The sequence below is a fragment of the Colossoma macropomum genome, unplaced genomic scaffold (assembly GCF_904425465.1).
Source record: "Colossoma macropomum unplaced genomic scaffold, Colossoma_macropomum, whole genome shotgun sequence".
NCBI classification, from domain to species: Eukaryota; Metazoa; Chordata; class Actinopteri; order Characiformes; family Serrasalmidae; genus Colossoma; species Colossoma macropomum.
Genome location: NW_023494804.1, coordinates 17,406,224 through 17,433,839, shown reverse-complemented (window position 1 = coordinate 17,433,839; position 27,616 = coordinate 17,406,224). Strand labels below are relative to the sequence as shown.

Below are 27,616 nucleotides of genomic sequence, written 5' to 3'. Positions count from 1 at the left end.
AAATATCCACAGGTGCTTCTGTTCATCCTTCAACTGTGAGAAGACAACTCAACACTATGCGTCTGAAAGGATGTGTAGCTGTAGCTTTCTCACTGAGAAACAGAAATAGACAAAAAAAGAAGAATGCTTGCACTAGAATACTAAAACTGGACCTCTGAGATGTGAAGCAAGGTTTTACAGATTGATGAGTCTAAATTTGTAATGGGCATTACTTGGAATGTCTGAAGCAGAAAAGCCAACCAACTTCTAAGCTGAAACTTTGGAAAAATATCCCTGATAAATAAATCTGATATTATATTTAGTTGTTGGTGTTTTGTGTCATTTTTTGACTGTTTGGCTGGAAATAAAATAAATTTAAAGTCTCTGACTTTTGCACAGTACTGTAGATCTTCAAAAGATTAAAAAAAAAAAAGAATGATTTAAGAACGGCACTAAAAGGTTCTGCTATTGCATTAGAACCTTTTCTGGTACTATATACTGAACCTTTTTAGCTACACAGTTTTGTTTTTATTTACTTTTGTTTTTTTAATAAAGATGTTGCTGTATTATATTTTATTTATGTGGACATGATAAACACATTTGAAATGAGCAAATTCAATGTATTACTTTTCAGTGCAGGAAAGGGTATCATAGGTTCACGTCTCCAGCTTTAGCTGCAGTGCCAGTCCCAGGAATTGGCCCTTGAGGTGGCCGGTGCTCTCCGAGGATGGCTACAACCAGCGCCTCTGGGGCACTGACCCCGTTCCCAGGTGAAATAGGGCTGCGGGGGCTCAGGGGGCTGAGTGAGGGGGAGGTGAGAGCTTCCGGAGACATGAGTCGCTCCTTCTTGGCATTAGCAGCGGGGCGAGGTGAAGTGCTGCGGGCGTTTCCGTCGCGGGGCCGCAGACTGAGTGACTGCAGAGACGGAAGCGGGGTGGAGGACAGGGCAGGAACAGCTGGGCTGCGGCTGCGCTGGCGGCGCGGGTTGTGGTGGTGGTGGTGGTGTTGGTGGTGTTTGCTGGAGCGTGTTCCAGGACTGGGGCTGCGTGAGCTGGGACCCAGCAGGACCAGAGTGCTGTCATCCTCCGAGCTGACGTCCGAACTGTCCGAGCCTGAGGGACACCCCGGACCCGGAGGAGTGCACACAGGCAACTGGACCTGCAGGAGGGAGGAGAGATGAAGAAGAAGAGGAGAAATTAGTTGAAATGGGAGAAAAACAAGAAAAAGACTCTGCATATGTATCTTTTTTTCTTTGAAAACCTTACTGTACTTTATTGTACATTGAAGTAACAAGATTTTATTCCGAATAATAAAAAAAAGTTTTGGATCATTTCTTTCATGTTGTCATGAAAGGTGTATGTAGGTGTCCTGTGGCCTTACAAAAGAAACTGTTATGAAATGAGATTCTGATGAGGCAGTAATGCTATGCAGTGAAACTCTACCTTTTATTATTATCAATACAAATATTCCCAAAACAGTCTCAAGTGGATTAACATCAATCCTCAATTATCTAATTAATTAGTTAATTAATTAAATGTAATTCTCAAACTGGTTCTTAAAGCCCTTTAAACAGTCCACATTTTTCTTCTCTGGTTTGGGAGCTGCAATATAGCAAAAATGTTGACCGTCTAGGTGGCTTGAGGACAAGCTTGAGTACCACTGATGTATAAAAATGGACAAAAATATTACAGTGCACAGCTATAAACAGCAGTAACAGCTATCTTGAAGGCTCTGTCAGTACTCAAGTCCTTGTTTATAAATAACACTATGCCATAGTGTCAGTTCAATTGGGATTACTTATCAACTCAACACGGTGTGAGCTGAGTGATGATTTATACTTGCAGTTACACAATGCTAAACTGATGAGGTTTGGAAAATGGTCATGTAACCACATTTTTCACTGTTGCTCATTCTGCAGATGTTTCTGTATAAATTCTTCCACGTTCCACTTGCAGCCTGCAGACATGCTGTATCTGAGATTTATAACCAGCTGTCACTCATCACTGGATCACACTTTCTGTCAACCTGCAGCCTAAAGCATAATACTGAAATCTTCAGCAGTGGCATTTTACATTTAGCTGTAGCTTTTGCTCACAAAAACATTCACTAGCCAAGAGTAGGAGCCTGGCGCCTATAGTAATGAGGTTAAGTAAGTTGCTCAGTGGCTCAATTGCAGCAGCCAGCAGTTAGGACCTGTGGATGTATGATGAGCTGGGCCAGAGCCAAAAGCTCTTGCCCCTGGGCTAATATCAATTGTTAGTAATTAACCTATGCACGCTCATAGCAACTGTGACTTGGTATGCTAGCTTTACAGAATGCTGGTGAAAAGCAGAAAGTCAAAGAAAAATAAGCATCTAAAAGGATATGTACCTGCTAAGAAGCTTCACTGAGAAAAGGAGACAGACACATCAAACAAAGAAGATGAACAATGGACTGACCACCCCAGAGTCCAGACCTCAACATCACTGAATGTGTTTGGGATTACTTGAATTGTGGGAAGTAAAAAATTCAACCAACTTCTAAGACTGAACTTTGAGGTGTAAAAAAATATCCCTCCAGATTTGTTTGAAAAACTGAAAATGAGTCTCCTGAAAAGAATGGAAGCTTTAATAAAGGCATAAAGTGGACATATTAAATGCTGAAAAAAATTATATATTTAGTTATTAAGGCTGTGTAATCTTCAGTTAAACGTTTATATGCTGAACTGGAAATTAAATAAAAAGTGGTCACTGAATTTTTCCATGGTACTAAGTTTTTTCACGAACTTTATGAAGTGGGTTATTGATTTTAAAATGATGCTTATTTTGTATGCTTTTATTCTGTTACAATAGATTTTTTTGATGTTGCTGTTGTTGTATAATCATCCCAACATTACCATGACTGCAAATTCATTGTATCCAACCTGTTTAATTTTGATTAGCTACAACAACGGCTCTACAGTCTAGCTTGGTACTGTAGCATTTTAAAATGCAATGTCAACAATATGTAGCGGCTCTAAACTCCAACCTCAATTAATTTGATTTAGTAGGCCAGTATTTTGTAAAGCTTGTCTAACCTCACTGCAGTTGCTTAGAAAGAACTTTGTGTGGACGAATAATTAAAGACCTTAAGACTAAAGTCTTTGACATGTATTCACATGTGTTTATTGAATTTTGTTCAGAGGCTTGACCTGGAACGGCTCCGTAATTCCCACAATGCTGTTCATATTGTTGCTGTAGTAGCCCAGAATGTACTCCCCTGCATCTCTAGGCAAATCCTCTTCTGGAAATGTCACCTGAAGGCAAACAATAAGCATTATTAAAGGATATAGAAAATCAGTTGGATTATGCAAAGTAGACAATGGAGCTTGGTGGTTCCAGCATCATAAGGTCTTTAGAGTAAGCTCAACACAGTGAGTCGTTTGTTTGGGTGCATTTTGAGTTTATTGTACACTATGTCCCACCTGAGTCGAATGGTCCGATTTGGCCCATACATAGGCTGCATAATCCTTGTGGTGTTTGAATCCCACCTGATTGAAAACCATAAAAGCAAACTATACGTCAACAAGAAGAAATGAAAACAATAGCCATTTTCTGGACCTCAGGGTCTAAATACATAGCCACTTCTTACCTTGTACAGCCCCACCCAATCCCACGTGCTCCTCTGGAAGCCAGATGTTATGGTGAACCGGGCTGTAGCATCAGATACTTTGGTCCACTCTTTCTCGACCTCCAACTGGACTAAGGGCAAATCGACCTTAAAGGGAAACTGCAGTGAGAGGAAGAGGCTTTAGAGATGCCGGAAACATCTGGCTTCAGCATTTTTCCACATAGACGTCAACGTCTGAGGCTCTGTCCTGCTTTCAGGGGCCACTGACTCACATGCAGAGAGAAAATCGCGGACACAGGCTTGTGGTCACTGATGGTGAAGCCCATGTGACTGCGGTAAAAGTGCTGCGTCACTCTCGTAGCTCCGCCCAGCCATGAGGTTAGGCCCCGCTGCAGCGCGGCGCTGTGGGACGGCACGGGGGAACCTGTCCTTCGGAGACGCCACAGGATACGATCTGTCCAAGCAGGCTTCCGCTTCTTAGCACTAAAGAGAGACAGAAGTGGGGAGAAAAATTAGAGACTGAAAGATACATCATGTAGGACAGTCAGGACTTGATTTTAAAGGGGATGCAAGCGGAAGCCATTCCCCTGGTCAAAAACAAAAAACATAAATCACTCCCTCTGTAAAACTATCACTCCTCTTTTCTATCCCCGTTGGTTTGATGTCATATTATATTACCTAAGACCTCTGCTGTCAGTATTTTAAAAGTACAGTTTGGCATTAAATCAAATTTACACAATTTTCAGATTACCCTAGAGGTAGTCAATCAGCCAAGACATGTTTGGTGTTCAAATTTTGCTTCTTCAGTTTACAACCAGAGCTGTAAGGCTAATGTTGCTGACAAACACTAGAACTCAATAGTGAAAATAATCTAAATTGTTTCCATAAAAAAATATTACAGAAACCTTTCCCAACCCATTCAAACTGTATCTTGGTCTTCGTTAAGATTACGAAGTCTTACCAATATGGTTGAAGACAGTGTATGACTTTATGTGAAATAAAAAAATTATACCTACAAAGATCAAATCTTCACTGTGTAGCAGAACACTGCAAGCAGCCTTTTTAGACAACAAGGTCTGTACTCACAAAACCGCCTCAGGAGTCAAAGTGCTGATCTAGAATCAGTTTTTGTGAAATAACTGTCATAAACACAGAGAAATGTGATCCAACATCAGTCCTCTAGTTTACATTCGCTTTGTGAATAGTAGCCCTGGTGCTGTCTGAAATGGCTGCCCACAGTTCAGTTTTTATAGCTTACAGTAAGTCATTTTGTGCCCTAAACCACAACGACAAGTCTGTGTGACCTTAATGAAGACGCGTATGAGAGATATTTTACGGATGCATTCACAGAAAAGCTTTGGGTGACTACTGACTTCTCATGTTTGCTAGCATCATTAGCCTCATAGTGCCAGTTGTAAACTAAAGAGCAGTTTAAAGAAGCAAAATTTGGACACCAAATATGTCCCTGCTGATCGACTACATCTGAGGTAAGGGGGGCAATTACGTAAATTAGATTTTTTGCCAAACTATTCTTCTAACTCAATCTACAGTATATATAAGATTGACACACCAAGTTGCCTTGGATGTACTAACTCCTTAATGTCATTCCTGATATTCCAACTACTAGTCTCCCAAGTCCACCTCTCCAATAATTGTTTAAAGTTATAATTTCACAGTCACTTCAGTTATCACACAAAGAGAAAAAGTGATGGGGCCATTATTTACGCTCCCAAACTGTGCAACTCACTCCCACAAGACATATGGCAAACATCTTCAGTTAGCAGTTTTAAAAAGCAGCTTCAAACACATATTTTTATATTTTTTTTGCTTTTGTCTTGTTTTATGTATGGTAACATTTGACTTTGGCAGCTATTACCTTATTAAGTCTTACCTTATTTTACTTATTTAATTTTTTTTTATTATGTGCTACAATTTCTTGTTGTGTCTTATCATTATTATCTTATCTTTTATATTTATACAACCTTAATTCCAAAAAAGTTGGGACACTGTGCAAAATGTAAATAAGAACAGAATGGAATGATGTACAAATCAGTTAAACCCTGTAATTTCTTGAAAATTGTACAAAGGCAACATATAAAATTGAGGATTTTTTGTTTTTTTTGAAAAATATATGCCCACTTTGAATTTGATGCCAGCAACACATTTTAAAAAAGGGACATGTTTACCACTGTGTTGCATCACCTCTTCTTTTGACACTGTAAGTGTTTAGGAACTGAGAAGACCAAATGCTGTAATTTTGAAAGTGAAATGTTTTCCTGTTCTTGCTTGATACAGGATTTCAGCTGATCAACGGCTCAAGATCGTCTTTGTCTTTTTTTTCATATGTTGCTCCAAAACCTGTATATATCATTCAGCATTAATGGTGCCTTCACAGACGTGCAAGGCACCCGTGCCTTGTGCACTAATGGCCTGTCATACCATCATGGATGCTGGCATTTGAACTGTGCATAAATAAGCATATATTTTTCAAAAATAATAATATTTCTCAGTTTCAACATGCGATATGTTGTCTTTGTACTATTTTCAATTAAATGTGGGGTTTTAATGATTTGCATAGCATTACATTCTGTTTTTTTGGAAACAGAGTTGTATTATTATCTTATTTTAAAATGTTTAACACATTTATAATTACTCTAATATTTCAAATATTCAAATTCAAATATTTATTCGAATATTTAATTAGAATTTTTAATTTTTAAAGAACTTTGTAGACTTACATTTTTGATTTCCTTTCTTTTCTTCAATGTTTTCTCTGTTTTCTGCTTCTCTTTTCTTATGCTGGCTTTTATTTGCCTTTCTAATTATAAAGCACTTTTTTGAGATGCATTTTAATGTATGAAAGGTGTTATAGTAATAAAGTGAAAACACACAAACCTTGTGTCATATGTGTGTGTTCCCACATCAAACTTGTAGGTTGGAGGAAAGTTAAGTGTTCCTTCCATAAATCCATCCAGAATAGACTCACTGTTCTTCGCAATGTTGAGCTGAAGATGGAAAAATAATTATAATAACCAAGCATCCGAACAGGTAGTGTTTTAGCACTAACTGATGTTCTCCATCCCACACTCATACATCACTTAAGAATCTGGATTAAAACACACTGATTAAAGTGGTGATACAGCAGCCTCTTGTGACAGTATCTGGAACCGCAATGACTGTTGTAAAGGATAGATAGGTCCTGCATTATTTGGTAGACTGCAATACGAACAAAATCTTCCAGGTGTCCAAAGGGAGGGTTACCTTTCCTGGGTCTACAAAGAAACACCTGTAACTGTATACTCTTCTGGTCTAAAATAGGCTCCTCCTGAAACCTGAGGCCCATAAAAGACTCACCTGATCTCTCTCCCAGAGCAGGGGCAGTTTATTGTTCTCTATGGCGCTCTTCACCACATGGATATCATAGTCCTCAATGCGAAAGTTCAGGTCACCAAACCAGAACACTACACTGCAGAAAAAAACAACATATTATGAAGCAAATGTTAGATCAGGTTTTGCTGTCAGTGCATTATTCTGATATCTTATTAAAGAGGTTATCAAAGCACACTAATCTGGGTAACAATGAAAAATAATATTTAAAAATATATTAGCATGTAATTTATTGATTTTTTATAACATTTAGAGAACTGATCTCACTGTCAGCAGCAAAATAAATGAAAATTGAAGAAAAAATAGGTACATCACATTAAAATGATCTACAATCACAATTCCAAAAAAAGTTGAGACGCTGTGTAAAATGTAAATAAATGTAGATAAAACAATACATGATTTACCATTCTCATAGACCCATATTTTAGTCACAATAAAACACAGAACACATATCAGATGTTGAAAGTGAAACATTTTACCATTTCATGAGAAACATTAACTCATTTAGAACTTGAGGGCAGCAACACATCTCAAAAATATTGGGACAGAGCCATGTCTACCATTGTGTAACATCCCCTCTTCTTTTAACACCAGTCTGTAAACGTCTGGGAAGTGAGGAGACCAACTGCAGGAGTCTTGGGAGAGGAATGTTGTCCTATTCTTGTCTGATGTAGAATTCTAGCTGTTCAACAATATTTTCTATTGGTGAAAGGTCTGGACCGCAGGCAGGCCAGTTCAGCACCTGGACTCTTCTTCTGCAAAGCCATTCTATTGTGATGGATGCAGTATGTGGTTTAGCATTGTCTTGCTGAAATATGCAAGGCTTTCCCTGAAAGAGACGTTGTCTGGATGGGAGCATATGTTGCTCTAAAACCTCTATATACTGTTCAGCATTGATAGTGCCTTTCTAGATGTGTAAGCTGCCCACGCCATAGGCACTAATGCAACCCCATACCATCGGAGACGCAGGCTTTTGAAATGTGCGCTGATAACAAGCTGGATGGTCCCTCTCCTCTTGACACGGCGTCCATGCTTTCCAAAAAGAATTTCAAATTTTAATTAATCTGACCACAAAACAGTTTTATATTTTGCCTCCATTTTAAATGAGCTTTGGCCCAGAGAAGATGGCGGCGTTTCTGGATTGTGTTGACATATGGCTTCTTCTTTGCATGATACAGTATTGTACGGCAAACTGTGTTCACATACAATGATTTCTGGAAGTGTTCCTGAGTCATGCAGTGATTTCCAGTATAAAATCATGTCTGCTTTCAATGCAGTGCCGCTTGTGGCCCCGGAGATGTTGACCGTTGGCCTTGTCCCTTGCATACAGGGATTTCTCCAGATTCTCTGAATCTTTTGATGATATTATGCACTGTAGATGGTGGGATATCCAAAGTCTTCGCAATTTTATGTTGAGGAACATTTTTCTGAAATTGTTAAACAATTTTTAGATGCAGTTTTTCACGAATGGTGAACCTCTGCCCATCTTTGCCTCTGAGAGACTCTCTCAGAGACTCCGAGAGACTCTCTCAGAGACTCTCTAAAATCTTTCTATACGTAGTCAAGTGAGTTAGTTGCAAATTGCTCCTCCAGCTGTTTTTTATTAGTACCACTTACTTTTCCAGCCTTTTTTATTTACATTTATTTACTTTATTTTACACAGCGTCCTGACGTTTTTGGAATTGGGGTTGTATATTATGTGTTACTTTAATTATTTTTGAGCCAAATGTAATGTGCTTTTACCAGCACACCTCCAAAAAGTTGTACGCTGATTTAAGTTATATGCAGAGACATAATCAGGGCATGGCTAAATTGACTGACAAGCTGCCAAAATGCATCGTGCTTGCACTTCCAACATAAAAAACAATTAGAATCATGTTTCATAAATGAACTGTTTTAAGGTTCCAGTCACTATTTTCTTTCTCAAAAGACAACGGCAATGATGTTATAAGGAGGAATTTAACAGTTAGTAGCAGTACATGTGCAGCACATTTTACTATCAGAGGATGTTACTTTAGACTAGATCATATTCTCAATAGCAAATATTAAGCTTGCTAATGATGCTTAGGAACCAGGTTGATGGACTGTTAGTTGTTCATAGCCAAGCTATTTATACCCTATTTCTAGCATGCTATGTTGGTAGCCTAGATGGGTAAGGTCTGGATGCTAATGTTACCTCCTGTTTCATTTCCAGACATTTTTCCTAGCTTGTGTACTGAAGTGCCTATTGAGTAATTTACGACTTTAAGTCACTTGAACCTAAGTACAGTTTACAAATGGATGTTCCACTCTGCCACCAGCAGATTTAACTTAGCCACAGGCATTTTTCACTCTGTTACTGGTGTAATTCACTGTAGCCTTTTAACAAACAATGCTAGCCTACCTCCTTAGCCAACTAATGACTATTACTATACTGTAAATTAAACACAAAAAATCCATAGTAGGCCAATATTATATTCTTGACTTTCTCAGCTGCTGGACTGCCACACCCCTGTAGTAAATTAGAAAATTCATTAGTTTATAAAGATTGTCGAAACTAGGCATGCTTATCCACAAAGGGCCAGTGTGGCTGGAGGTTTTCACTCCAAACAAGCTGATTCTACTTGTTTATTCATTTAGTCTCACTGATCATTTGTGCTCCTCTGTTGTTGGAATGAAAACCTGCAGCAACACCGGCCCCTTACGGCCAAGACTGGACAGCCCTGGTCTAAACGCACCATAAGGCTGCCTACAGATGATGAGTGGCAAAACTGCTTCCTATCAGCAAGGCCATTGTGTTTCCTATTTAGTGAGCAGTGCTGCTTTATCTAGCGGCGACTCCTTGAATGTTGCACATTGCTCAGATCTGATGCCTTATTGCTGCACTCTGAGTTTATTCAAATTCAATTTTTCAAATACACTTTTAAAGCGCAACCAGCGAGACAAAACACAGCATGTACATCTTGATGATGTGCCACTGCTTTAACCTGAGCAAAGCAAAAACACTTATCATCCATAGGCAGCATAAAATCATGCCATGTCATTCTGCTCCGCTCTTTCAGGTACCCACTCGTGGTCCAGCACGCCCACTGCTGCTCCGCCCTCAAACTGCTGCTGCTGCAAGATGCTCTCAAAGTCCTCCACACGCTGCTCCAAGTTCCGCATGTGGGCCGGCAGGTGGCAGTTCAGAAAACACACAGGGTGACCGAACACCATCATCCGTGCACTCACACCACCCTTGTTCCCCTGAGAGAGAGAGAGAGAGAGAGAGAGAGAGAGAGAGAGACAGAGAGAGAGAGAGAGAGAGAGAGAGAGAGAGAGATAAGGACAAAGAGATGAGGGTGAGAGTGATACAGACAGTGAGATCGTGAGAGGTTAGAGTCTAATGGCTTGTTTTTAATAATACAGGAGCTGTTGTGGTGGCAGGAGTGATGTGGCAGCACTAATGCTGCAAAACAGGAAAGAAAACAAATGTATTCCCTCGGGCATGCCAACTCAACACTGCCAATGCCAGTCACGCTCAGCTGAACAGGGCTGCCCTTTTTTGTTTCCTAAACAGAATATGTTTATTGTTTAAGCTTAATAATTCCTATAATATTGCACTATTCAATCTTAATGTATCATTGTTGTTGTAAGAGAACCTCATATCTCTGACATGGTGACTTTACTGAAGTAAAAATGTCTGACAATTGTTCGTTTATAATGTTGATTGGAACACTATAGTTAGAAGAATATAGGTTTGGTTAGGTTGACTTCTTGCTGAACTCCAGCTAGGGATGATTAATATGTCGATATTAACATGCTTTTCTGAGCATATTATGGATATTGTTAATACTTTATAAACTCTAAATAACAGCAAGTTTCATTACAAAAACAAAAGAATAGTCCTGCTTAAATGGATTTAGTGCAGCAAAGTGTTTTAAAAAATAAATGCTTACTGCCCAGATTTACATATAATTTCCTCAGATGGTGCAAAAACTGTTGCATGGTACTGCATGGTAATATAGCGAGATTTTATTCCAAGTCAATTTTGACCATTTCTATTGACCCAGTCATCATGGAATGTTCAAGCAATGTTTTACATGATGTAAAATGCTAAATAAAATAAAAATATCAAATATTTTATATATTAAAATTATTCTGTAGTAGTCATAACAGCCACAACCATTAAACAGCTGCAGGCCCTATGGTGTCTTGTAGCTGATAATGCAGTAATAGTGTCAACTCATTGCAAGTTCCAACTGTAGCTGCCCTGTAGCAATTCAGCTGATCCAGAATCAGCACAGCGTTTCACTGTAGTGACAGTTACTTCTGCTCCAGCACATTCTGCAGCTCTGCAGTGTGGCAGTCTGAGTTACATGCATTCAAAGCAATGCTTGCTCTGCCATATGATATTTGTGGTGTTAAACCCTGTCAGAGGAATGAAAGGGAAATGAGAGAAACATATATAGAATAAATATGTCTTCAGCACTCTGTATGGATGTTAGTGCAGGAAAAAGCCTCCTCTCTAAACTCTTATGTGTGTGGTATTAGTGGTGACCAAATGTTCATTCTAATGTATCAGAGGGAGGAAGAGTACTGCTGGTGTGTGTGTGTGTGTGTGTGTGCGAGTGTGTGTGCGCAGACAGAGCTGCTGTGTCCTACTGCACCCAGCTTAAAGGAGACTGCAGTACAACCCTAAAGCCATGATCACACCAGCATGCAGGACAAACACACACGCATATGTAAGTATCTATATATAATAATAAAATAGACCATAACCATTATTAATGTAAGTACCTATATGTAGCAAAAAAGACAAAACAAAGCGATCAAAAATAATATGCCCAGTACACACACACATACACACATGTATAAAATGTATTATATGTATGTATGTACCTATACAAACCTATAAATAATACCATGCTCATACATGTAACCTTATTTATTTTTATTTTGCATAATTTGAAAAGCCTAGTTACCCTTTGCCTTAGGTTAAAATGTCATGATGAATGAACCAATAGAAACAATCCAAAATTACTTGGAAATAAAAATCTTGTTATATTAACTTCCATTACAAGTTATGTTTCTGTAAAGTTTTTGGAGATACAGAGTTTTGTTCAAACAGCGATTATATGTAAATATCTACATGTAATAATATGCATCATATGTATTATACATAAGTACCTATATTATATGGACAAAAGTAAGAGGACACCTACACATTACACCTGCTGGAGCTTTTATGACATCCCATTGTAAATTCACAGGCATTAATATAAAGTTGGTCCCTTTTTTGCAGTTATAACAGCTTCCACTTTTCTGGGAAGCTTTCTACAAGATGTTGGAGTGTGTCTGTGGGAATTTTTGCCCATTCATCCAGAAGAGCATTTGTGAGGTCAGACACCGATGTTGGATGAGAGGGCCTGGCTCGTAATCTCCGTTCCAATGCATCCCAAAGGTGATTGATGGGGTTGAGGTCAGGGCTCTGTGTGGGCCAGTCAGGTTCTTTCACACCAAACTCACCCAGCCATGCCTTTATGGACCTTGCTTTGTGCACTGGGGCTCAGTCATGCTGGGACAGAAAAGGACCTTCCCCAAACTGTTCCCACAAAGTTGAAAGCATACAATTGTCCAAAATGTCTTGGTCTGCTGAAGCATTAAGATTTTCCCTCGCTGTAACTAAGGGGTCTAGGCCAACCCCTAAAAAACAACCCCATATCATTATCCCTCCTCCACCAAACTTTACAGTTGGCACAATGCAGTCAGGCAGGTAATGTTCTCCTGGCATTCGCTAAACCTAGACTCGTCCATCACACCGCCAGATAGAGAAGCTCCGCAGTCCAGTGGTGGTGTGCTTTACACCACTCTATCTTGACATTGTGCTTGGTGATGTAAGGCTTGCATGTAGCTGCTCAGCCATGGAAACCCATGCCATGAAGCTCCCGGCAGACAGTTTTTGTGCTGATGCTGATTCCCGAGGAGATTTGAACTCTGCGGTTATTGAGTCAGCAGAGCGTTGGTGACTTTTACGCACTATGCACCTCAGCACTTGGCGACCTGCTCTGTAACTTTACGTGGTTTGACACTTTGTGGCTGAGTTGCTGTGCATTCTAAACACTTTCACTTTTCAATAATACCACTCTTTCGTCCCTCCAAGATATTCTAGTCATTCGTGGAATGTCTAGGAGGAAAGAAATTTCACAAAATGACTTGTTGCAACGGTGGCATCCTATTACAGCATCACACTTGAGTTCAGTGAGCTCTTTAGAACGACCCATTCTTTCACAAATGTTTGTAAAGGAAGACTGCATGGCTAGGTGCTTGATTTTTACACCTTTGGCAATGAGACTGAATTAAACACCTGAATTCAATGATTGAGGTGTGTCCCAATACTTTCGTCCATATAATGTATATGTTACAGTAATGTGTATTTTACAAATGTATGTATCTACATGTAAAAATAACATGTTCCAGACGTATTATATATGCAAATATTTCCTCTGTGGGATCACCCAACTTCCTAGGCCCCACCAAAGCATAAGCCAAACTCCAGCGCAATAGCAGGACAGCGGCGAGGATCATCTGATGTAATCTGCTAACACTTCAGGACATCTACAACAGCACGGTCATAAAACGTGCTGGCAAGATTACAGCTTACCACTGTCATCCTGGACATCACCTCTTTCAGTCACTTCCGTGTGGTAGAAGATTCAGGGCCATCAAAACCAGGACAACCAGACATGCGGACCTTGCACTAAACTTAAAATAAACCAACAAACTCTCCTTACTGTATTACAGTAACTTCCCTGTAACACAATGCTTGTAAGTACCTATATGGAATAATAAATGCCCCCTATGTATTATACATTCAGGCATCTAAATATAATGAGAATATTCTAAGTCTAATCTCAAACCTGTTCCTAACCCTAAAACCAAAAGAAATCCTTTTGCACTTGGTCATAAAAAGTGAAACATGAAGGTTTTGTTAAAATCAAGTGAGGACTCTTTGGTCCGGTAGTTCACCCTTGTTTTCTGTTTTTCTCAAAAAGTTTTTTTTTTTGTTCTAGAAAATGTATAGTACAACCTTTCCCCACCCCGCCACACATGTACATCAACGTACACCCAGCGTAACCTCTCTTTTTCTTTGACTCATTTTTCATCTGATCATCAAAGATCCCCCTAAACCCAGCCATCGCTGCCTTACGCACATCTCTGATGTTAAACATCAAAAGTGTCAGTGGAGCGCAGCCACAAGCGGAGGAGTAGTGATTGAATTTAAGTGTGCTGATCTCCCTCCCACCCACTGTGCAGTCTGCTGCTGACTCACCCAGTATCCGCCGAGACCCGTGCGAGTGCTCTGTGTTTGGACCCCACGCAGGAATGGCAGGTGGCAGAACTTGGAGAACACCAGCAGCAGAACCCCCTGCATCCTCTGTGACGCCACCTGCAGGTCAGAGCAGGAACTCGACTTACAGACCAATTACACAGCCAGTTTGTGCTGCAGCAGTGATTGTTAACTCTTCTTCAGTAAAGCTCCCTTCTTACAGAGTTCAGTTTCAACCCATATGTAACCAGGTGCAGCATCTACATAACTTGGAAAAAGTTTTTCTTTAATTTTCTGTAATTCAAAGATTAACATGTAAACAAAGTCATTTAGAGTGGTTTGCTAGAGAACCTCTCTGACTTGGGGGTGACAGAAACCAGGGGTTGCATTGTTTACAATAGAAATATAGCCATTTTATTTACTACACAAAATGTCTCTTCTGTGTTTTTATATGTAGTGCTGATGATAGTAAAATAGTGATAAATCTTAAAAAGAATGTTTTCTTTGAGGACTATTTTGCCTCACAACACCCTGCATGTATCCCTCCTCCATTAATGTATTTTTAAAATTATGTTTTAGGCCAAAACCATCTCAAAACCATAATAAAACAGTGCCTCAAACATCACACAGCATATTCATAACCATTTCATGTAATAATGTCCTGTGAGGGAGCTTTTACTCTTGGAGAGGCATTAAACTCTTGGGATGTCTGGTTCCTATCACCACCACTGTAAAAATTCTGAAAGTTTCTATAGAATGGTCTTTTTTGTTTTAAATTGCTTCAAATAACGTTATGTCTTTACTATTGAAATATGCAGACATAAGCTTTGCACAATAAATAAGGGCCAATTATGTTCCATAGGGAAAAATAAAGTCTTTGACAGACACTGTTCCATTCATTTCCTGCAGTGTGCGGCCTGTTTGTGTGGAGCATAGTCTGCAGAAGTTGAATAAAACATAAGCTGAATTTATTGTATGTCAGTCTAACCAAAATTTTAATTACATATTCAATGAGCTTATCTTTAACTCATCTTCATAACTTCCAAATTTGTCAGATTACATGTAACTGGAGCTAACTGGCTTGGCTTGGCCTATAGAGTCACAATTTCCTCCTTTGCTCACTCAAGGTCTACACTACCTCCCAAATTCGAATTTAGCCCCTGGACCTAATACATCTTATCCTACCAATCAAGGTCTGTTTCGATGGATCAGGTTTAGCAGAACTAAACTCTGCAATAAAAGATATCTCCCAAAGTAAGGGTTGGTGACAACTGTGTTACACAATAGGAACTAATGCACAGCAATGACAATGCAATTAATTCCATTTCACCCCAGTTCTACTTAGAAGCAGCACCACACTGACCAGAACATATCCAAAGCGACTAAGAGTGTCCATGCACAGCTCACTCCACTGGTCTGTAAAGAGGGCATCTTTCAGCCTTTTATTGATCATGGAGTTCACCTCCTGAAACCTGTGGGAGGACAGATGAAGACAAAAAACAAGAGAGACAGAAGGGATTTAAAGTGAGACAAGAAATAAACAAGTACATGGAAATACCAGTTCCATCATCAGATGTGCCCAAACCTGTTCCTTAAGGGCTCTTCTACCCTGGAGATTTCAGTTCCAACCTTTCCAAATACTGCACCTGCTCCAGCCAATTAAAGTCTTTAAGAGCATCTTAGAATTAGAAGTATGTTAAATTAGCACTGGAGCATCTTCACATGGATCAGAGGCTTCCAGGCGCAGGTTTGGACATGCCTGCTGCACAGTAGTTTCACCATGTAGAGAAAAAATGATGCATCTTACCCAACGATAAACATGTCAGTGCTCCCGTCGCTGACCCGAGGGCCGAACAAGGCGCTGATGTCATCAGGTGGCATCGCTGCGCCAACGTTCCATGTGACAATGTACACCCTGGCAATGAGAGAACCCAATCATTAACAAGAAAAGCATGTCATTAGCAAGAGAGCCACAACATTAACGAGAGAACGATGACATTAACAAGACAACCACAGCATTAAAAACAGAACCAAGTCATTAACGAGAGAACTCTCTCGAACCACGTCATTAAAAATTAGAACTACAGCATTAGCAAGCAAACATGTGAGAAGAGAACATGTTATAATTAACATCAGAACCTAAGAACATCAGAACATTAACAAAAGAACCCTGTCATTAATGATAAACACAACATTAATGAAAGAATATTGTTATTAATTGAGCTCTTCAAAGGAAAAACAACAAACGTGACATTTTTTAAAAAAAATCATAAGCATGGTATGGCACTGTTTGATGCCCTGTATTTAAAATAAAGGGGTAACCAAAATTTAAATACAGCATAGTTTGGCTTTTTAATGTAAATGATTGTACAAAATAAAACAGGAAACAAAATAATTATCCAAAAAAGGGTGAAATGGTTAACATATGGTTTATATATATGTGGGGCTCAATAAGCAAAATGTTACTTATACAAGAACCATAACATTAAAGAGAGCACTACATCATTAACGAGAACCATATGATTACTGCGAGAACCATGGAATTAACAAAAAACGCATCATTAATGGGATAATCACAACATTAATAAGAGAACCATGACATTAATGAGAGCCATGCCATTAATAAGAAAACCTCATCAATAATAAGAACCACGGCATTAATAATTAATAAACCTCATCATTAATAATGTGAAATTGATAAGAGAACCATGTCATTAATGAGAGAGTCCTGCCAGTAACAAGCAAACTATGCCCGTTAACAAGAGAATCATGCCATTACAAAAAGAACCATGCCATTAACAGCAGAACCATGTAATTAATGAGAGAACCATGCTATTAATGAAAGAACCCTGCCATTAATGAGAGAGCCATGCCAATAAAAATGAAAATGTAATTAATGAGTAAACATTAAAGAGAGAACAAAGGCATTAACAAGAAAACCAGATAATTAATGAGAGAACCATGCCATCATCAAGAGAACCACACCACTGAAAGGGGCACAACATAATCAATGAGCGCGTATACATGCACTCAATAATCCGATCATAACCAGATTTCTGCAGTTATCCGATTATTCAAATGGTCATGTAAACACCATACTCCGATTTAGAAATCCGATTAAGAAATCCGATGGTGGATGTACTGGGGAGGCACTGAAACCAAACATGAAATAAAGGATTTAAATATTCTTCATCTTCTAAATGATGTATGTTCATATTTTCAGGTAAAGTGGTGCGATGTTTAAAAAAAACGCAGCATGAAGTTTGAGTTTTACATTACGTTTATGTTCTTCTATGAGTTCTTCTGACTCATGTAGACTCATGTAGAGTTTCCCATTATCTGATTACTCAAGTGCATGTAAACGTGTTGATCGGATCACTGACAAAATCAAATTTTCTGCAGTTATCGGATTATAAAGTGCATGTAAACTCACTTAATGTGAGAACCATGCCAATACCAAGAGAACCACAACACTGACGAGAGCACTACAAAATTAATGAGAGAACCATGCCATTAACAAGAAATGTAATTAATTGTAATTAATTAACACATAATTAAGAAGAATAACACCACATCATTAACAAGAACTACTTGATTAACATGAGAACAACAGCATTAATAAGAGAACCACATTATAGTTCCTCAATAATTGTTTTGTGCTCAAAATACCATAATATACACCATGTATCAAAACGAAAGCTATAATATATATGCACTGGCAGTAATGGCAGTGCAACTGTGGATATATGGGTTTTTTGAGCAGTCTAGTTTTGTTCCATGGCTAGTTTTACTTTTAGGTTTCCAGGAAAATGTTTGGAAGTTGGCCATGAACTAGTGTGCATTGTGTCATAGGAATAATAAAGATTGTACTGTAGAACGCTTGTAATCAACAGATCTCGTAACACGTCCACAGTACTCCTGGCATGGAGATGAGCAGATGCATGATCACAGTAAATATCATCAGGGCTCCTCGTCACGCGCCTGGCAGAGGAGTTTGGGATGACGGAGCACAGAATGCCGTGTGAAATCTGGAGCAGGCAGCGCGGCCACAAAGCTCCAAACCCGTTCTGTCACTCAGAGACAGAGCGGAGATCTGCAGAGCTGATGTGTGAAATCAGACAGTCTCCGCTCTAATCACTCTACCCTCCGCTGAGGCGCGCGCCCCAGAGACGCCGTGTCCCAAAACAGCACAGCCCAAAACTCACAGGCTCCATTTACAGAGCAGGTTAAACTGTTCCTATCAGATACAAACTAGATTTCTGGCTTTGTAACCTGATCTGATTTGTATTTGGACAAGATGATATTTTATGATAATCTGGTGGATCATCTTTAAGAAAAAATCAGATACTTGGATAAGTAAAAATACTTCAGTTAAATTGCATCTCTACGGGAAATTTTATATCAGTATGGGCCGTTAAGCCGAAATCTTTCACGTGGTATGCAAAAGTCTGGGTGCTCCTGGTCATATGACATTTTGTTAATTTTCTAAGTGAAAATAAGTTCATATCCTCTACAGAGAGAATATGTCTGCACATTTTAATGCACAATCACTGTTTATTAGCTTGAAAAAACACTAATTGTGGCTTGTGCAAAAGTTTTAAAAAGTTGAGTTCAGGTGTTTCAGCCAGACCCTTTGCTAACCGGTAGAAGAGTTTGGGGAAGGTCCTTTTCTGTTCCAGCATGACTCTGCCCCAGTGCACAAAGCAAGCTCCAAAAAGGCATGGCTGGGTGAGTTTGGTGTGGAAGAGCTTGACTGGCCCTCACAGAGCCCTGACCTCAACCCCATCAAACACTTTTTGGATGAACCAGAATGGATATTGCGAGCCAGGCCCTCTCGTCCAACGTCAGTGTCTGCCCTCACAAATGCTCTTCTGGATGAATGGGCAAAAATTCCCACAGACACACTCCAACATCTTGTAGAAAGCTTCCCAGAAAAGTGGAAGCTGTTGTAGCTGCAAAGGGGGACCAACTTCATATTAATGCCTACGGAATGAGAATGGGATGTCATATAAGCTCCAGTAGGTGTAATGTGTAGGTGTTCCAATACTTGTATCCATATAGTGTGTATAGAAAAGATGTATAGATACAGAAAGCAGAATGGCAGTGACAGCTGAAAAAAATATACAAAGATTATAAAAAATGCTGCAAATATGTAAGTTACACATTATAGTGAGAATGTTACAGTGTATCAAAAATATGAGCTGCTAATCTGGCTAGTGACTAGTGGAGTATGTGCTGCATGCAACATTGATTGTTTTTGAACTGGCTTGTGAAACTTTCAAGTTGCATGGAAACTGCATAAAGTGTAAAGCCAGTCTAAGACCACTGATTTTAATCAAAGAATTCTTTCATGATTGGTGATAGCATTATCGTGGCAAAAATCAGAGTGTAAATCTGCCTTACCATCAAAAAATCCTCACATGAACCTCTAAGAGAGTTCTTAATAGCTCCTCCAATGAAAAGGGCTCATACATACATACATACATCATCTAAAAACCGCTTATCCTTCTGGGTTGCGGTGGGGTGCTGGAGCCTATCCCAGCTGTCATTGGGCGGAAGGCAGGATACACCCTGGACAGGTCGCCAGTCCATCGCAGGGCTGAAAAGGGCTCATGCCATTTCTAATACAAATACACTACAGCGAAAGACATTCTTTTGACACAACACAAAATGATTGCTATGGCAACACATTCAGAAAGTGATAGAAAAGCTGTAAATATTTATGAGCTGTAAAAAGAGAAAGTCTCACCTAAAGCCTTCATCCTCAGTGCTCGGCTTCTTGAGCGGAAGCCTGTTGTCTGCTGTGCTGCTGGGGCTCGTCACAGTGGGCTCTGGACTTTGGCCGGGTTTGGGAACAGGGCTGGACTGGGTGCTGTGGTTTTGGTTGGGTTTAGGGATAAGGCTGGGGTGTGTGTTTGGAGTGTGCTGAGTAATGCGGCTGTGCTGTGCTGGAGGGTTAGGGAAAGCTACAGTTTTGCGTACAGAACTGGGGCTAAGCTGGGTGTTATGGGGGCTCTGTGGGCTGAGGTGAGGCTGGGGTGGCTCTGTAGGGGAATGGGACAGCGGTGAAGGAATAGTTGCAACTGGAGTTAAGGGCAAAATTGCAGGAGGGTCCACAGTTCTGGAAGGTTTAACAGTAGGCCTGGGTCGACTGATGCTAACAGAACCAGCAACAAAAGCCTTAGACCCTGGGCCTTCCCGATCCAGTTGGGATGAATCAGACAGCTGAGCAGTGCCTAAACCTGGAGGGTTTCCAACCTTCTCCATGGGGGAGGTCAGGGATGGCAGGTTGGACACTGGGGATGGTAGGAGCCCTATAGCTCCTGTGCTTCTTTCCAGGAATGAGCTTTGGCTGGACTGTACTGGATCCATTGAACTTCAGAGAGAGTATTCAGAGAGGAAAAGACCAGAAAAAACAAGAATGAAAGGAGGTAATTAAAATATTAAGGATACAAAATACAATTTTTGATTCTCAAAGAATCTCAGAGGTCAAGATTCAATATGATTTGTGCCTTCGCACAAAGATATGAAACAGTGCAATTGAGCAATAAATAATACTACAGAAGATCTAAAAAGCCACGCTCAGTGAAATTTTTGTTACATAAACAAATTATAAATCTATAAATTTCAGATTGTTAGATCAGGTTCTTATATAGCAAAGTAAATGTGACAAATGCATTGAAAGACTGTCTTTTGAGATATCAGTACTGAAATTCCTTAGTCCAAAAAACTGACGCATTATCAGGTTCAGCTCAGCTTTTTCAATATTTTCCAGACGAATCTGAAGGTTTAGTTCCAGACAGTCTGTAAAGCATTTCACAGCCCGTCTTGTTTGCTCAACTGTATTCTGTTTCTGACCGATTCCAGTTGGTTTAGTTGTTCTTGTCACACCTACGGATCAAAAAGCTTGCTTAGGATCAACGACATGCTCAACATTTTATGCGTTTGGAATACCTGACACCACCAGAGGTGTCTGATCTTACCCACAAAGGGCCAGTGGGTTTTCATTCCAAACAACGTACTACTCCGTCCAAATATTTCAGTACGTGGGCAGAGCAATATTTGTGATATACTGCATCCCAAAATGCAGCGGAGGACATAACCACTGATACAAAACCACTGATACAACCGCCTTGTTAGTTTCATGCATGACAGCAAAATGAAAGGAAATCATTTGTCCAAATGCTATTGCACTTGTTAAACGTTGAAGCCCTAACAGCCTTCCCTGCGGGTCTTGAGGTGGGTTTGCTTCCTTTGTCTAGTTAAAGCACAGACGTACTGCATACTGCAGGTGGTTTTTCAAAGTCTGAAGTTACCTGACGTATCAATTTTCTGTTTCTGTTTGTGCTGAAGTAGAATCTTAGTAATGGTTAGCTGCAGCATAAAATAAGTAATTACTTAGCAACCGGTGTTCAGTGAAATGATGTAGTCGTTGTGAAAAATCATACTCTTCTCAGACCCAGTCCTTCCATGATGTAAATAAATAAGAATGCAAAACGAGTGCACCCATGAGTGAGTGCTCAGTGAATGGTAGTTAATTTAGCTGAACAGCTAAAACCAAGAAATTAAATGTTTCTATTTTTTTGTGGGAACTTCCTATAATTTTTGAAATTAGAAAGATATATTCCATAAAATATCAATGAAAACTTAACAATATTTGTCAATTTTTTACAACAACAAGGTTTTGGGCAATTGGATGCTAGTATATCTGCTACTGAGTGGTAATTGATTAGCATTACTACTATGGAGAGCTGATTGATTAGCATTACCAATACCGAGTGCTGAATGGTTAGCCATATTGCTACTGAGAGCTGCTTGGTTAGCATTACTGCTACTGAGCACTGATTGGTTGGCATTACTGCTACTGAGTGCCGAGTGGTTAACATTACTGTTACTGAGTGCCGATTGGTTAGCATTACCGCTACTGAGTGCTGATTGGTTGGCACTGCTGCCACTAAGTGCTGATTGATTAGCATTACTGGTACTGAGTGCTGATTGGTTAGCATTACTGCTACTGAGTGCTGATTGGTTGGCATTACTGCTATTCAGTGCTGACTGGTTGGCATTGAGAGCATGAGAAAGTCCTATAACTGGAGTTTAAAAGCGTGAAAAAATAGGATGTGTTTAAATATTTTTTTAAACCACGATTTTGCACAAAAAGCTCCATAGCAACCCATTAGTTCTAGACTTGCTCAAGCACGCCCTCTAGTGTTACTGAATGGCAGTCCTCCTCAGTAGAAATTCATTGCTGTTATCACAAATAAAAGCTGAGTAGAACACTTCTCAGTGAATCAGACTGTTTAGGTATAACTAACTGCCGTATAATGTGCAGCCCTGTTGGACAGAAAGCTTTCTCTTTCGATGGGAAAGTGAGGCAGGTGAGCACTGCACAGGCAGAGGAAGGTGAGCTGAATTAGTATGCCCTTCACACCCCTGCCCCTCCCCCCTCGCACACAGACTGTTGCTGTCTGCAGAAGTGTGTGTGTGAGTGTGAGAGGGTTTGGCCCATGTCCAGCACTGTTCGTCCCTTCTGCGAGCGTCCGTCCCCTGTCTCTGTCCTGACCGGCACGTCACTGCTGACATCAGCAGCCTTTCAGGACAAGATCAACTTCCTGCCCTGCAGATGACAGACGGGTACCGTCGGACACTCCCTCCCCTGTCCTGCTCCACTTTCACGTTGCCTGGCAACAACTTTTTCATGGTCTAACAACCCCTGCTGGAATTGTCAGTCCACTTAAGATCCCACACGTTTCCTTCAAACGTTGGTTGACTAATCGTTAATGCTGATTGCCTGACGTTTAGCCGAGATATAGATCTGAGGTCACTTTTCAGCATTACATCTAGCTGAACACCTTCAACAAAAAATTCTCAGTATATTGTTTCTTAGCATTAGACCTGATCTGAGTCCATAAAAGCAGACCATTGCATCCAGACTGACTTTCCTCTCTGGTTCCATCTGCTAGAGGAAGACAGCTGAGTGAGTTTGCATGCTGGCACCTTGGGACGGATCTTTATAAACAAACTGAGGGAGATCACATACGCTGCAGTGTTTCACAGGCAAGAAGAGTGCACACACTGGTGGGCAGGATGGATGACATTTTCCTATCTTATTGTGATCAACACGATGGTGTGAGAGGCAAAGTTAAAGCACAAATGTTATTTGTGAGCATTTTTTGGCTTATATAATTAATAGTTTATGTTTGAGTTACATAAATTCTAACAACTGTGCAAATGAAGCTTGTATGATCTCCATAGAAAAACACTGACCAACAGAATGGGATGCTCTGGAGAAGCCATACATGGGCCTAAGGTCACCATGCCTAATGCCAAGTGTCAACTAGAGGGGTATAAAGGCCCCCAGCATTGGGCTGTGGAGCAGCTGAACTGTGTTCACAGGAGTGATGGAGCTCCATCCAGTACCTCTGGGATGAGTTGGAGCGATCCAGAGCTGATCATCCAACATCAGTACCTGACCCCATTAATGCTCTTGTGGCAGAAAGCAATCAAATCCTCACAGCAATGTTCCAACATTGAAAAAAACTGTGCTCTTTTCAGACCCAGTCTTTCTACAATGTGAATAAACAAGACTGCAAAACAAGAGTGCCCATGAGTGAGTGCTCAGTGACTGGTGGTTAATTTAGCTGAACAGCTAAAACCAAGAGATTAGATTTTAGAAATTAGAAAGATATATTCCATAAAATATCAATGAAAAAAATATCAATATCTGTCATTTTTGTACAACAACAAGGTTTTGGGCAATTGGACGCTAGTATATCTGCTACTGAGTAGTAATTGGTTAACATTACTGCTACTGAGAGCTGACTGATTAGCATTACCGCTACTGAGTGCTGAATGGTTAGCCCTATTGCTACTGAGAGCTGACTGGTTAGCATTACCACTACAAAGTGCTGATTGGTTGGTATTACGGCTACTGACACCCTGATTGATTAGCATTACTGGTACTAAGAGCTGACTGGTTGATATCACTTCTACTGAGAGCTGATTGATTAGCATTACTGCTACTGAGTTCTGATTGTTTAGCATTACTGCTACTGAGTGCTGATAAGTTAACACTAGATGTTTCAACATCTAGTATGAAGCCTTCCCAGAAGAGTAGAGGCAGTTGCTGCAACAAAGGGGGACAAACTCACTATTAATACCCTTCATTTTAGAAGTTCAACAAACATTTGAATGTAGCATTTAGCTACCTCTCTTCACTATTCTAATGTTTTCTGAGAGGTTTAGTCCCTATAAGGCACAAATGAACAAATCTAATGCATGTTCATGAATATTTTCTCCTTTAGAGAGGCTAAAATACCAGTATTTCACTGTGTTTTAGAAGCACAGCTACTCAGGAGTTCCAAAAAGCATCCAAAAGCTCAGATGAGGAAAAATTCTGGTCAGTCAGAGGTATTTTTCTGCTTCTAGTCCTTACCATAGGATATTTAGTGTAGGTAATGAAATAATCCATCATTACAATCATTAAACTGCTGTTTATTTTGTATCTCTCTCTCTCTGGATGAACACAGGAACCAACTACATGCTCTCCAGTCAAAGGAACCTGAGAAGATCTCTCTGAGGGGACCATGGCACAAGGGGTCCCAGGCTCCACTATGGGGACTGCAGGATAGTTACTTAGGCTTCTTCACATGTCACTAGCCAAATAATATTATAATACACACTTAAAAAGATGGTTCTTCAAGGGCTCTTTAGTAAAGGCAATGATTCAAATTAGATCCAGGAGTTCTATATAAAACAATTTGCATGCTTAAATGGTTCTTCAAATTGATGGAGAATGTCTTGTATATGGTTCTATTCAAAACCTTTCTGAAAATGGCTCTGTATAGCACCAAAATGGGTTCTGCTGTTATTGTGATGTCAACTTTGTAACAATAGAAGAACGCTTTTTGGTTCCACATAGAACCATACACAACACATTCTCCATCAACCTGAAGAACGATTTCACCACGCAAAGTACCATTTAAGCATGCAAATGGTTCTATATGGAACTCATGGTTCTAAATAGAATCATTGTCTTTACTAAAAATCCTTCTTAAGTGTGTACTTTTTATTTCACCATGAACGACAGCGCTGATTGATTTACGCAATTAAACAATATGAAGACTCTGGAAACTTACAATATAAAGTCAAGTTCTTATTCGCCAGTATATGGTTGGAATTTTTCCCGTTCCACCTTAAATGGTGCAGCAGTTACATTCTGGCGCCTCAGGCGTAATAAGGAAAACTGCTGCACAATTTAAGGTAGAACGGAAAAATTCGAACACAAGCCGGCGAATAGCAAGCCAACTTCAGCCTCGTGAATGTGAAGTCAGTTATCAGTAGTAAGGTTAGTATTATCACAGACCTCACATTAAGGCTCACGGGTGGCTAAATCTCTTCTTTCGGAGCTGAATATTTTTCAGTAAACGCGTCAACAGTGGGTAAAATTACTGTAAGACCGTTACAGAGTTAATGCGTTACTAAGGAAACCGGTTTACCTTTTTGGCTCCGCAAGGTGAAAGGAAAGAAAAAAAAATCAGTCCATCCGCATCCTTGTGTGGCAACGTAGCCCATAAAACCGAGCTAGCTTGTCAGTTCCAGCTCTTTGACAGTGTAAAGAAGCGAAAACAGCCTCATTGGGTTTGTGTTTTTAAAGTTGTGTATCCGAAGAGTCCTCATTATCTCACGCTGCAGTGCTGTGGAGGTTACAGAGACCGTCACGCGCTTTTCTAACGGACGACCGGCGTTGTTTTTTTACCACCCATATTCCGACAAACCCCGCCTTCAGCGACTACGATTGGCTAGAAACGCACCGCGTGCTGCGTTGCGATTGGCCACTAGTGTGCTGATTACGAATAAAAGTTGTTACTGTACGTCAATCAACACTGTGACCTGTGATATTATGTTAATGCATTTTGAAAGTGGAAGCAATTTTTAAACCAGAATATGAACATTCACTAGAAAAGAGATTAGTTTCAGCGTCAGTCCACTGCCTGACAGCTTTAGAGCTGAATAAAATTTTACTTGTTTTAAAATATCTTAATAGTAAAACACCTTTATACATCTCTAAGGCCTCTTTTCCACCGTTGAGCCAAATGGTTCTTATGACAGTACTGTGCCATTCACTGGTTCGGACTCGTGAGACCGGGTACATCTTTTTCCATCTCTTGTGCCTGATCAGAATCAGGAAATACTAAAGAAAATTACACAAAAAGATAACTGCTAACAGACTAACTACACACACAGCACCCCCAGCAACACAGATCTGATTCTGTCTGTTACTCCAAAAACAGTCTCTCGGTGTGTTATCAGATTCTTCATCCTCTACTGGTGTTATTTGAGCATCAGTTACTGAAACTAAGCCTGTACTGCAGTGGGTTGCACCTGTACCTGGCTAACTACACTAGCATTTGCATAGCCCAGTAGGGTACAGCTCAAAGCACCACAGAATAAGTCTATTTTTATCCTTCTGTCCCTTTAACAGCAGACATTCGAACATGCGTTCTCAGACATGAGTCTTTATTTTCTAAATGGGTGTTTTTTAGGCATTTAGTAATGCGCTCGCATTAGCTTAGCCTAGCAGGCTACAGCTTAAAACCCTACAGAACAGGTTCGATTTTGGCTTTCAGTCACTCCAACACCAATTAGTTGACTTTGCTCTTGCTGTTGTAAGTTTTTGTTGTCTACTTGCGATAGCAAAGGACAAGTTAGTTGTATCTAACTTGTACTGGGGTGCTTGGATCCCTACTGATGTGCTTGGGTCTTTGGTGCTCAGAACTGTTCAGCACAGCAGTGGAAAAGAGGCCTAAATGTCTGATAAACATCCACACTGTGTCTTAAGATCAAACAATGTTGGTTTTATTCATATTCTGTATGAATCTCTATGAAGAGTGCTGAAGCAGCTTTTTTGTATGCACCAAAGATGTGAAACAGATTAGCAATATTTTATCAATATGAAAAAAGGATTTCTTCACTGAAGTGTTAAACCTTTTCACTTTATTACTTTTATCCGTCATGCTGCCCCGCCACCAGGTCCTTGTGGCCAGCTACCATCCAGACGTCCTTGCTGCTGCCTTTTTTGCCATCCTCCAGTCAGGCTCCACTGATAAGCCTTGCCACATTGCCTTTTCTGCCATCTTCATTGGTCCTTGTCACACTCCTTCTACTTCTGCAGTCTTCCGCCAGCCTCAGACTTCTCCGCCATCTGCCTTTTAGTTTGTTGAAGCACTATTCCTCTCCTGGGGAGGGGGCACTGTCCCACTTCTGACACCAGTGTGGCATCAGCGAAAAAGAAAACGTGGGAAACACGCACGAACAAACAGCAAGGGAGAACTGTCACTCAGCACTACTCAAGCAGACAGGATAGCAGACAAG

The 27,616-nt window shown here is 40.1% G+C and overlaps 1 protein-coding gene across 1 annotated transcript; it reads right to left on the bottom strand.

Annotated features, from left to right (window-relative positions):
- Positions 1–416: 416 nt before the first annotated feature.
- LOC118825254 (inositol polyphosphate 5-phosphatase K) lies at positions 417–25,959 on the bottom strand. Its single transcript, XM_036595850.1, has 13 exons — positions 25,741–25,959; positions 19,992–20,618; positions 16,050–16,157; positions 15,606–15,714; positions 14,246–14,362; positions 10,004–10,179; positions 6,922–7,033; positions 6,463–6,572; positions 3,840–4,050; positions 3,589–3,726; positions 3,422–3,487; positions 3,149–3,253; positions 417–1,137 (listed from the first exon to the last, which is right to left on the bottom strand). Exons 2-13 carry the CDS (start codon positions 20,612–20,614, stop codon positions 628–630), a joined length of 2,385 nt encoding a protein of 794 aa, XP_036451743.1. The 5' UTR covers positions 20,615–20,618; positions 25,741–25,959; the 3' UTR covers positions 417–627.
- Positions 25,960–27,616: the final 1,657 nt, after the last annotated feature.